The sequence below is a fragment of the Caloenas nicobarica genome, chromosome 2, assembly GCF_036013445.1.
Source record: "Caloenas nicobarica isolate bCalNic1 chromosome 2, bCalNic1.hap1, whole genome shotgun sequence".
Taxonomy (NCBI): domain Eukaryota; kingdom Metazoa; phylum Chordata; class Aves; order Columbiformes; family Columbidae; genus Caloenas; species Caloenas nicobarica.
The window spans coordinates 55,470,298-55,482,908 of record NC_088246.1 but is presented as its reverse complement, the minus strand read 5'-3'; the positions used below and the strand labels follow the sequence as shown (position 1 = coordinate 55,482,908).

At 37.2% G+C, this 12,611-nt stretch overlaps 1 protein-coding gene across 3 annotated transcripts in view; it reads right to left on the bottom strand.

The window, feature by feature from the left end:
- The window catches only part of POU6F2 (POU class 6 homeobox 2), a 311,291-nt gene that overhangs the window by 243,299 nt on the left and 55,381 nt on the right, over nucleotides 1-12,611 (bottom strand). For 2 of the 3 annotated variants that reach the window (XM_065629392.1, XM_065629393.1), the window contains exons 1-2: nucleotides 11,546-11,563; nucleotides 8,548-8,719 (exon numbers count right to left, since the gene is read on the bottom strand). In XM_065629392.1, coding sequence (XP_065485464.1) covers nucleotides 8,548-8,719; nucleotides 11,546-11,563 — 190 coding nt within the window. Of the gene's footprint in view, nucleotides 1-8,547; nucleotides 8,720-11,545; nucleotides 11,564-12,611 lie in introns of those variants that run through there. The other variant, XM_065629391.1, reaches the window with a different exon arrangement.

Genomic DNA, 12,611 nt, shown 5'->3' with positions numbered 1-12,611 from the left:
TGTAAGGAAGGAGAGGGGCAGAAAGGAAAGGTGGCACTTTTGTTTTTACTGACCTTCCCCGTCATACGCCTCGGTGTTTGGGGTGAGAATGCCGGGCCAGGCTGTGTGGCCAGTGTGGGCTGGGAGAGGACTTGCTTTATCTTCTGCTGGAAGGCAATTGACTGCCCGTACTTCTTTATTCAACAACTTAAAAACAAGATTTTAAAAAGCAGGACTATGTCAGATGGGAGACTGAGCTAGAAAATGAAAATGACTTAATAGAGTCTCTAATGGTCATCAAACCATACAACCTCCATCTGAACTGAAAAGCACAAAGATGTTTTTAAAAGCCAGTATGAATGCACTTCTGTAAACTCCACGCTAGTTTGCAAAGAAGTAATCCAATGATAGATTGCTGTAGTGAATACTGTTCTTAATCTAAGAAAAATCTTTATTTCTCATTTGTGCAACATTCAAATCTTCATCATAACAAGGAACTGTTTTAGGACTCTTAGTTTTATTGCATTAAAATAATTTACATCATATTCCAGTCACGCTGGCTGATAATTTATATATACATAAATATATATGTGTTTAACTTGTGTAATCACTTTCAAGTAGCATGATCGCTTTGTTTTCTGAAACGTAATATTTTCCTTAAGACAACTTCAAGCTGTTCAGGAATTAAAATGATGGTTTACATCTGATAAGACAAAAAAAAAAACCAAACCAAAACCAAACAACAACGACAAAACCCACCACATACAAAAAACCCCCCACGCACCCCCAAAGCCAAACAAAACAACACCAACACCACCACAACAAAACAAACCAAAAAAACCTCCCACTCTCCCAACAACACTTTTTGTATATTCTAAAATAACAGAAATCCAAACCACTTTTAGGAATAGACAAGCAGTAGTTTAGTGTTAAACAAACACATTCTAGAGTGGCAGGGGCATGCATTGTGCATTGATTTGGTAGATGTAGATGTCCCTGGAATATCTAGAGAATGAACGCAATTTCAGTCTCTCTGAAAACAGCAGGTTTTATTTAGCCAGCCAGGATGAGATACTATTCTTCTCTAGATGACCTCTGCTTTCAAAGTAAAAGGGCTTAGTCCTGCTTCCGAGAGCATCAAAGCAGTATCACAATATAAAGGAGGACATGTCACAATACAAATCTTCCTTTGTTTCATACTGATATTGATTTTCATTTTTATACATTGGAAAAAAGAGAAAAATGAGACTTTACGCTAACAAATACCAAACCCTTTCCATGACAAAATAATATTCCTGTTGAAACCCACAAATTATGACACATTTAATTTTATTCTACTTTTGCCCCTGTTCAGCATTAATTTTCTCATTTAGTTGTCATTTTAATGTAACTTCTACCACTGAGCTCATCAGAAATTATTTTATAACTAGCAAAATAATGTTATTTCGGTAGTACTAATGGTAGTATTAGCGGTAATCATAAGTAGTCAGAAAATCAACCATTAACAGAAGAAACATTAATATACTGAATACACAATGAAATCCAAGTATAAAAATCCACAAAGCTGATACTCCCATCCTCTGACCATCTCTCCCCAAAAAAAGGGACCACAGATGATGGATGCAACAGAAGAAACAGGTTAGCAAGGAAAAAGAATTAAAACAAAAAACTCACAAGTGTCAGAAAGAACAAAACCTAGGAAGACAACACAACAAGTAAAACCAAGCACTACAGAGGATATTAAAGAGAAAAATGATCCACAGGAGAATGGCAACTGTTACTATGAGCTTCCTACAGCTACCTCTGCCTTTGGATATTTTTAAAAAATTTATTAACCTGACAGCAGGAAACTTTATACAGATTGCCCCCTGACAGGGTGCCAGCTTGGTATAAGCACTCGCTGTCTCTTTGTTTAGCATAAGGAAATCAAGAGAGGTGTTAAGTGGTGCCATGTGCACATTTGGGCAAATTCAGCTTCGCGTCCATCTGCCTCACCTGCACATTTCCACGGAGAACTTGCCTAATCATGTGAAGTCCAATAGAAACACCCAATTCTCCTTCCTTCTCTTTTCTATGTTTGCTTCCTTTTTAATGTGCAAGTGTCTGATCTATTATTAATCTCAAAACACAAACCGGCAAGGATCTCAATCAAAGAAAGTAACAGTTCTTTCACAAATTACCTGTTTACTGTCTAGTAGCTGGCAAGTCCCCTTTGAAACAGCCAGCCACTTATGTTGCTCTTAAACAAGTTTGTTGTTATTTTTATAACTTCAAAAACAGAGAGAAGAAAGATTAACTAATTAAAAACAAACTATTTGTCATTCAGTCATACCAATTACATACTAGAATTTTATTCTTTTTTTCTTCCCTCTTTAATGTTAGTTATTCTGTATATAAATACAGAAAAAAAATCAGGCTTCAAGCCTCATTTAAGAAACATATAACGTACACTTAGCTCAAGAAAAAAATTAGCAAAGTAGTAATTTGACAACAAACAGAATTGTCTTAAAAAAAGAAACAACACACAATTAACTTTCTCTGTACCCAAATCAGCTTTTGTTGCTTGTTTGCTTTTTTGAAATAGGCTGTCTTTGTTACATTTCAGGTGCATCAATAAAAGATTTATTTCCATACAAGCAAGGGAATTTAAGTGGGGCTGTAATATTTGTCCTTCATCAGCCCAATAGTGCTTTCATTGAAGGCTGAAGGAGTTAAGACTCCAGTCTCTTCGGAGTTAGAATATACCTGCCAGCATCAGAACCACCACTGCCTGAGCTACCTGCAATACCGAGGCACAGCAGGAAGGCTGAGCTAAGGATGGATTTTTTTTTTTTCTCTTACCATTGCATCATCCTTTCTGTTTAAACGCTCATAACATCTTTTTAGGCTTTAATGGGTATTTACTCCCCATTCAAAAGTGCATCCCTGACTTCAGTCACAACTGCAAGTGATCAGACACCGTCATTCAGAGTAGTGCTTAACTGTTTGCAAACACCTGTTCTAAAATGCTGATGTCAAATACATCCTTCAAAAATAACCATCAATCACACAGCCATGTTTCCAGACTCTTTGAAAACTTATTCGTTAATTGAGAAAGAAACCACTACCTTTTAGAAAATATATTTACAAGCCTCTATAATGACCTGGTTCTCTACACATGTCATCTATTCCTCATTGACAGAGTCTTTGTAACGAATTAGCACTCCTAAACCACAGATTACTTGCTTTAATAAAGGTACCACACGTTCAAGTACTACCAGGACCGGTCCTATGGCCCTTATGGATGGCACGGATACCGACGACATCTCAGAACAACACACCCGCAATGTGGATATTACTGAATAAAAATATGTGAGGAAACGGGAATATATGAAGGTTAAAATGTTTGCTGTATCTAAAAGAAGGCTCTGATTTTAATATTGAGATGATTTGGGCCTTGAACTTCCCCACCAGAATAGAAACATTCACTAGATCTTTGAAATGCAGCAAAAGCAAACAACGCACATTGCTACCTTTCACTAAAATTACCAAACCTTATCAAAATGTTCCTGAAGAACCAAAACACTGAGAATCATCCTTAAATACACCAATAAAACGAAAGCTCTTAGTCTGAATGCCTTTTTTTCCCCCCACAGGCTAGATATGCTGTTAATGACAATAATGTGAGCTTCCTCACAGCAACCTGGCAATGACCTCTGCTCTGACCTGCAGAGACCACTGTCTCAAGAGGTAAAAGACAATTTAGTCCTTTATCCTTTGTAACTGAAATTACTTCAGTGCCATAAATTCTAATCAAGGCAACTCCATTTTTTTTTTTTTTAAAGGATAACATATGTTTTCTTAAAGAGCAATACAAGGCATCTACTAGCAAAACAAAATCAGCAACACAACATCCTTCCTGCTCAGCTACAGCATCTACATGTATGCTTATAGAGAAAGATGCATGCAGTGCTGAAACCTGGGTAACAATATGGGAAAGGAAAACAAAATACCAAAGCCAATGCAGCGGTTTGAAAGTAAACCCTTGTTTATAGAAATGTGTGCAGATTCATTTATCTCACATATCCCCGGCCCATATTTCAAGCATACATAACACTACGAAAAAAAGCAAAAAACTGGTAGTGAGCCAAATGAAACCACAGTCTTCAGATCCAGCACAGGAAACTTAAGATTTAATTTTACTGGAGCAGAAAAAAAAAAAAAGCAGCAGTCAATTTTTTGCTGTCCTGCAATTATTAAATAGGAAACACTTGTGCTCCACAATTAGAGGCTTGGTCTTGCACTCACTATATAGGTGCAGCTTTATTTCTGTAAGTTTGATGTGTAGAACTACAGGCTCCATCTTAAAGAGCAAATTTTATAACACAAAAAAATTACCTTAACATGTAAGTGCACGCCTGGCTTTCTTTTCACGATCATCTAATTATGTCACAAATTACCTTCAATTAAGAACAAATTAAGGACTGGATCTAACTCTAGGAAAGCAAGCCTCAGTCCACAACATCTTTTGGTGCTCAGGCTAGCCACTTCTTTCCTGAGTTGTTTTACTGTACAGAGAATTTTACGCACAATATATATCCCTGGTATCTACACCAACTTTTGAATCTCAGCAGCTATAGTATTACATAGCTAAATATGAAAGGTTTTTTTCTTACTAAGATTTTTTCAGGCCAATACTCCATAACTTATTCCAAACTTGTTAAAGACTGTATAAAACGGGAACTAGCATTAATTAACTAAGGATCAAATCCCAATACATCTATTCAAGTGAAGCTACTACTTCGCATTAACGAAACTTTCCCTAGTAAGAGCCAGGGCATTTGGCATTTGGCTGGGTTACTGTTTTGAGGCATACTGCAGAGCAAGGCAAGTTGATCTGAAAACAACACCAGCAGGAATGTCGGCAGCCAGACTCAGTTTCTCAATTACATTGTATGATTAAAACAGGAGATACTGCTTCACAAATATTTTAAAGAGTAAACAATATGCTACAAGATGTCTTGCAAAGCAACTTTGCCTCATACCGCTCAGCAAAACTGGGATTTCTGTAACTGAAACGCAGTAGCCGTGCTAACTCCGCACTTCAAAACTGTACTGCTGACCTAATGTGTTTCAGGATAGATTCTCTTTAACAACATTTTGCACTTCAGAAAGTGTTTTTCACCATGTTTTCAACTCCCTTCTTGTTTCACCTGGTTTCAGTATCAAGTCTTTTGCACCCAAGTATGCAGTTTCAAAAAAATCCACTAGTATAAGTACACAAGTAGGGGATTACAGATGCAAACCCTCAGACTACAGGGCAGCCTTTTCTTTACAAGACCAGAACAAAATCACAAAAAAACCCCAACCACCAGCATCAGAAGAAAGCAAGCAGGCAAACAACAAGCAGACACAACCCCTCTAATCAGAGCTGCTCCCTCATCACTCACAGGTAACAACTGCACTGCAGTGACAAAGTCTATTATCCCAGTCACCTGTGCACCAGTTTCAGGTGGGAGCTATTTCAGATCATCAGAAACTTATCCCAGCTCATACTGCTACTTCTGAGACCCAAGGAGCTGCAGCATTCACCTGCTCTGTCACTGGTAGCAAAGCACTCATAAGAGAAACAAAAGTTTACTGCACATCTTCCTAAGTCCAAAATAAGTATAATTAATGGTACTCCTGCCCTTTCCTCACCTGCAGCAGGGGCTGTTGTTTAACAGTTGCCATTTTTATGACTAATTGTGCTGATACCAAAAAAAAAAAAACCACCACCACCAAACACACACCCACCCAGTGTTTCTAAGATATTCAGTGAAATACCAAAACAAGGAAGTTTGAGGAAAAGGAGAAGGATTTTTAGGAAAACGTACAGGTAAGCAATGCAAGTCCTTGCAGAAATAAACCTGTCCATCAAAAGAAGCTAAGCAGAACGTGGCCGGCAAGAAAGAAGAAAGCTTTTCACATCTAATCATTCAACTCTGTTCATCTATATGAAAATAAGTCTCGTGAAATATTGCTAACATCAACAAAACACTCAAATGCTGGTCATTCATTCCAACTAAATCAGTACACGATCTTCACAAATTTTTCAAAAAATGTGAAAGCAGCAGCGTAGAAAAACTTTGTTCTCTATGAACCTGTCTCCTCCCCTTGACTTTCTAAAATGCTCCTCCCTCTCCTGCTTAACAGATTCTGGGCAAATTTTCACACAGCATGTATTAAATGTTATATTGTAAAAAGAAAATTCTCTCTGATCACATGAAAGAAAATTGGAGAGAAAATTGACAATCTCTATACCATCACATGTCAAAAAAAGGCCACAAATAATGTAATTTCAGAGACTGCAAATAAAGGCCCAAAGTATGCATTCCTAACATGCTATTCATAACATTAAACAAAGAGAAACAGCTACAGAATAATCCTCCATATTTATGTATCAAGGCTTTAAACAAAACTACACTTATGTTCACTGCAAATCTATCTTAAAGGATGCATCTATGACATAAAGGCTAATCATCTTTATTTTAAATAATTTTTTCTCAGTTTGATCCTCAAATGTACTGAAATTGTCTTTTATGTTCTCAAAGTTACTAAAATTAACTGAAAAGGGCAGCTGCTAAAAGATCCTTGGCATCTGTCATGATTGTAACAGAACCTCAAAAAACAGTACATAAGTTCATATGGAGACAGTTAAACTATTTCACCTACTTTCGTTTACTTGGGAACATCTTTTTAGCAGTATGAGAATCAGGCTAGCAAACATCTTCACTCCCCAACAGAAACAGCACAATATATTAATTTGCAGCTTTTTCATTAGTGCTTTTAGGGACATAAATTATATTTGCAGTTCAGAAGGAGACACGGTATTGTTGCACATCATTTTGATATCCCATACGGCAACTTTAATGAAAGTGCCTGTGAATATTTCACTATCACTATAGAGCATCCAAATGACAATGGCTCAAAAAATATCCTGCCTTTTATTGTGACACTTGCCTGATCTATAACCAGACATTTCAGTACCCACAAATTAAAAGTCTGGGTTTTGTTTCGTACATGCCTTGCTATATTTAATAGATACACCCGAAACATTTGAGCAAATAAAATACATAAACAGAGCTGAAGATATTTATACTACTCTAGACAACTAATAGCCCTCTGAATTATAGACATTACAATAATTATTTTCTGGATGAAATGGGCTAAAACAACTATTATATGCTTTTTGAACATTCAAACTGCTAATGGAAATTATGCTTTCCACGGAAACAAAGATCACTAAAGGGGTGCTTAAAAATGGATGCGATATTCAGTAATGGTCATTACTGTAATCCAGAAATTAAATTTTAGGATTTTTAAATTGTTATTATTTTCCCATATCTGTAGTGAAGTTGCTCAGTAAAACATTTTGTGCTGTATCTTTTAGTAAGGAGTAAAGAATATTTTTAAATAAAATTGCATGTATTCTTTTGTTTAAAAAAATCTTGCAGCCCTTACTGTAGCTAGAATACTGAAATCTGAACACTGCTACAGATTTCCTTGCAGATTACGAAATCAAAACTTGAATCTTAGAAAACGGGCTCTCACCTTCTCTCCCTTAGAGGTTCATTCCCTTTAAACGAGATCTTTTTCCCTTCAACTTCCACCTTTACAATCATGTAAAATAAGGAAATGCTCCATTTCTATTAAGGTTTGTCTCAAGTCACAAATGGAGATAATTAAAAGGAACTCCTTCAGGAAAGCAGTCCCTCTAAACCCAAAATATCACTACGTACCATATAGCGCTGCTCCAGCTCAAACATCTATCAACATCTATCACTCAAGCACGCGCCTCAACAACTCTGCTCCCTTTTCTGATTAGAGATCGGAGTTGCTTGAGTTGGTTTACAGGGTGTCATCCGTTTGAATGACAGATGTCTGTGTTGGAGTGTCACTCTTGCTGCTTTTGTTTTGATTGTGAAAAGTTACACTTACCTGCCATAACTTAGACTATTTAAAAATAAATAAAAATTCAAAAGATAATTTCAAAAGATAATTTCTCTTTGCACAGAGAATTATTTCATTTCTAATTTAAATTCAAAAACCATTAGCTCCGTGTGCAGTACCCTTGGTAGCCTTTGTTTATTCAGTACAGAATGTTTTCTATGGGAATGTTTCACCTCTCTTTAGCCAGCTTTACCATATAAAATGATAACTTTTCAGTTTAATCCTGCCTTAGACAAAAACGGTAGCATGAGACGCATCAGTATCTGACGCGATAAATGTTAATGAACTACTTTAAGAAAATGATCCCCTATTGTCTTACATTAGAGACCACAAATCAGAAGAAAACATAAAACGTCTGCAACTTGCATAAAATAACTTCATTGTTGACAAAAGTTTTCAGGACTGACACTGTCGTTCAGGTAAGCAGTTGCAGTGGGAGCAGAGGGCTGTACGCACACTCCAAGCTACTCCTTCGTACTTACAAGAAAATTGAGCGAACAAAAAAAAAAAAAAAAAGAGAGAGAAAAAAGAACGGGGGGGAGATTGCTCTTCCGGACAACATGGTAGCAGTGAAATGAAATACCTAGACAGACTTACCGAAGAGCTTGCTGGGAGTGTCCTCGCTGTCATTTGATTCCACAGGCGCAAGCAAGGGCTCATTCAGCTCGTTGTCTGAAGTAGCTGCCTTGTCCTCACCTCTCAACTCTGCATTCATTTCACTCCGCAGTGACAGCAAGGGCTTACTGACTTGTCCAGCTATCATTGGATCCTAGGATGGGGGGGGGAAGAAAAGAGTGAGGGGAAAAAAAAAAAAAAAAGTGGCAGCTTTGGTGTGCGTATAGTCTCTCTTCCACTCCCTCTCTCTCTCACACACACATACACACACTCTCTCTCTCTCTCTCTTATCTCTGGCTGCTCCTGCTGTTATTGCTGGCTGCAGTCAAGTGAAGAGCTATTACAGATCCAATGAGTTTTCCATTACTCCCCACCCTATTAAAGCTCAACTAGCATGTGAGACATTCAGGATGCTTTGGAGAAAAACTTCTATGAAAGCAACATAACCAGCACACCTTTAATTGTGGGATGTGCTCTTTTTTGTGTGTGTGTATGTTTTTACACCTCACCCTGTCCTTAATGTACTAAGAAATTCCTGTATGCTCCAACGCCACGGAAGAGGAGCGCCCTGCGAGTGCTCCGTAGTGATTTAAAGAGGCATCCTCAGCTGTACAACATTAACAAAATCAAATACACAGTTTCTAGCATTCCAGCATTTCTATGAAAATACACAGTCATTTCATTACATACACTCAACAGAGATACAGATTTCCTCTAACCCTGTCTTTGGGATACTATGCTCCAAAAGTCCATAAGCACACGCACTTTTTTTTTTTTTTTAAATAAAATAAAAAATCCCCACAGAAACCATTTTAAAAAAGATAAAATTAGGGAAGATACTTACACAAGCAGTTTGCAATTATTCTTGTGTTTGTGACATTATATCCCCTGTAAAACATTACACATACATATCTAATTTTTTTCTTGATGATTTGGATCTGTTTTATCTTCTGTTCATTGAGGACATTTAGGGGTCAAGCATTATTTCCAAGCATACTCTAATATTCCATTTGCAAACTAACAGGCATAATATCATGACAGCACGGAAACCAGAGTAAAAAGAGTTAAAAGGAAAAAAAAAATAAAAATAAAAAAAACTTTTAAAAAAAAAAAAGGAAAGGAGCAAGTGACCTTGTTGCGCTCTCTGGCAGCTATTTATTGCAAAGTTCATGCCTAAATGGTTCTTATGCAGAGAACAGGTGACCAGCGAGCAAGTAGGTTGGTTAGCATGTTCCCTCTGTCCCGTCCTCACATTGGTCGATGTTTGCCTATGGGTTTTTTAATGTATTCGTGTCTGAAAAGTGAATTTGATATGACACATGATAATCTATGAAAATGTTAATCAATACAAATAGTTTAAGCTGTCATCAAATGCACTTCTTTAGTCAATACTCATATCGCTGAAAACAATGTCACTGTCACCAGGGCTTAATTTGCACAGCACTTAAATATTGGACTCTGTGCATCAATGCACTCCTCTTCAAATACTGTAGGTAAACACATTTTCTCCCTATTTAAGGCTGAAGCACTCAGCACGCATTTAGCTGAGCCGAATCCTCCCTTTTGAATACCTTGATAGGTCCACTGGAGGGCAAAATTAATACTTAATTGAATCTCACAGTCATCAAAATAATCAATACTTTTTTATTATTTATTCTTTACAGTCTGTTGACTGTTTCAAACCTCTGAGGGAATGGTGGAAAGGATTCATGGCTTTGAAACACTGTCATTTAACAAGGTAATTTTCAGTGGGGCATTAGGGGTTGTGAAACATATAATAAAACAAAAATGGTGGCTTATAATAGGAAGAAAGAAAAGAATTATATTTCTGCCATCTAACAAAACAGGATAAATAAAAAAGCAAGTGCGAGAGGGAGAGGGAGAAAGGAGGGGGGAGAAGGAGAGAAAGACTGGCTTTTGAAGGGTTTTATCATATCAAGAGCAGAGCTGAGCTTTCATAATGCTGACATTTCTCATCCTGACAATCCTAAACAAGTGGAAAGGATGAGATCGCAGATATCATCTTTCATCACATTCCCCAGCTTAAGAACCAACATGACAGCTTCTCTCCCCTTTACACTGTTAATTACTAAATAAAATACTGCTTTCTGTCAGCATTAGATTATTGCAGATAGCAACCACAAACATTACTCCATTGTTTTGGGTTGCTGCTTTTTTTTTTTTTTTAAAACCATTGAACTTAACTTTTTTAAACCTTGAACTCCTCAGAAAATAAATTAGGCTTGTGTCTACATATTGTAAATATGTGAAACATAATCAATTTAATCAATGTGGTCAATCCATGTTATCGTCAGGCTAAATTGCTGGTGATTTATTAACATTTCATTTACTGTATTTATTAGCCAGCAACAATCTGAACATTTCTTAGATGTTTCTGGGGAGGAAACAGAAGTTAACAGATTTCTCTTGCAGATGCTGTAATAAAACCCCTCTGACTTGTTTGGCCTCATATTCATATTGCATTATGGACAGTCATTTATCGAGGCAAAAAATTTTGTTTGTTTGTTTTCATACACTAAATAATTTATTTTAGCAGGCTTTGCAGCTAAAGGTCACTGTGAGCACAAAGAGCATTGTTTCAAAGTCCGGGCTGCTGCCCTTGGATTTCAGCTGTTCAAAACTAACATCAAGAGTTGTTCCATAACAAGTGTGAATTGGGACAAAATTTGACCCTTCACATCAAAGTATTTGGGGGAGAGAACTAATCCTGTCCGCAGAGCTACCCTGCTAATCTGAGGACTAACAGCAATTTAACAGAGGATGCTGAATCAGTAGGATTCTGCATTAAAGTCTCAGCTGCCAAATTTTGAAGTTGAATATATGAAAAATGGGAGGAAGAATAATGTAGGAAATGTGACAGCCCTGGGAGAAACCTCAGCTCTCAGATGTCAGTGAATTCCCAACAACTTCATTTGGGCCAGGATTTTACCTGTTATGTACCTCAATAATTCAGCTTCACCTGGAGTACTTTGTTCATTTCTGGTCAGCCCATCTAAGAAAGATATATCAGAAAGGGATGTGCGCTAAGAATGATAAAGAGATCGAAAGGACTGGGAGGGTTTACAGAAAAACATGAATAAGAATGAGCATGACCGAAGTATACAAAATAATAAGCGGCAGGGAGAAAATGTAGAGCAGGAACTATTCACCCCACCTCACCTGAGGAGAAAAGGGGCCTCCACTGAAATGGCAAAGTTGTACATTTAGTAATAAGAAAAGATACTTTTCCAAAGAGTAAACAGTGAAAACCTGTGGAACTCATTGCTGCAAGGTATCACGGAGACCTGCACTGCAGTAAGCATCAGAGTTGCTTGTGTGGCTGGGCAGATTCTTAGCAGTGAATTTAAAACAGCTTTGCAAACACAGAGCTGAGGACTATAAAAACTGAAATAATATAAACTGCTGCCCCTTACCTCAGACAGTACCAGAACCTGTAGTTAACCCCTAGGGTAGCTCTCTCTGTCAGGTGGTAAACGAATGACAACTTTCTCTAGAAGCAGATGGATTAGATTCTGTCTAAAATTCTAGTCTACATGAAGACTAAATAAATCACCGAAATGATGGGTTGAGAGAAGGTTTGTTTCCTTCAAAAACATTTTTTTTTAATTGACATTTTTTAACTTCAGGTTGTCTCCAGGCCTTCAATTGCTTTCCATGCTTAAGAAAGTGTTGCTTCTGCAATGGATTATGTGTGATTAAAAACTATAATTTTTACAAAAAGTGTAATAAATTCTAATTCCAGTGCATAGCAAGTGGCTGATAGCTAGTGGATAGTCCCGTCAGGATTTCTTCTCCTTGCTGCCCTGGATGTCTGTGGGCTTGATGCTCGGGTTGTGTTGTTGGTTTGTTTGTTTGTGGGAGGTTTTTTGTGGTGGTTTTTCTTTGTTGGTTTGGTTTTGATTTTTTTGGGAAGGTGTTAAAGGTCAGGTTACACTTTGCAGCATAACACAGAATCTTCCATTGACTTGACTAACAGCCACCACAAAAAAGTTTTAGCTTTTCAAATCCAAAATTAAATAAAAAAC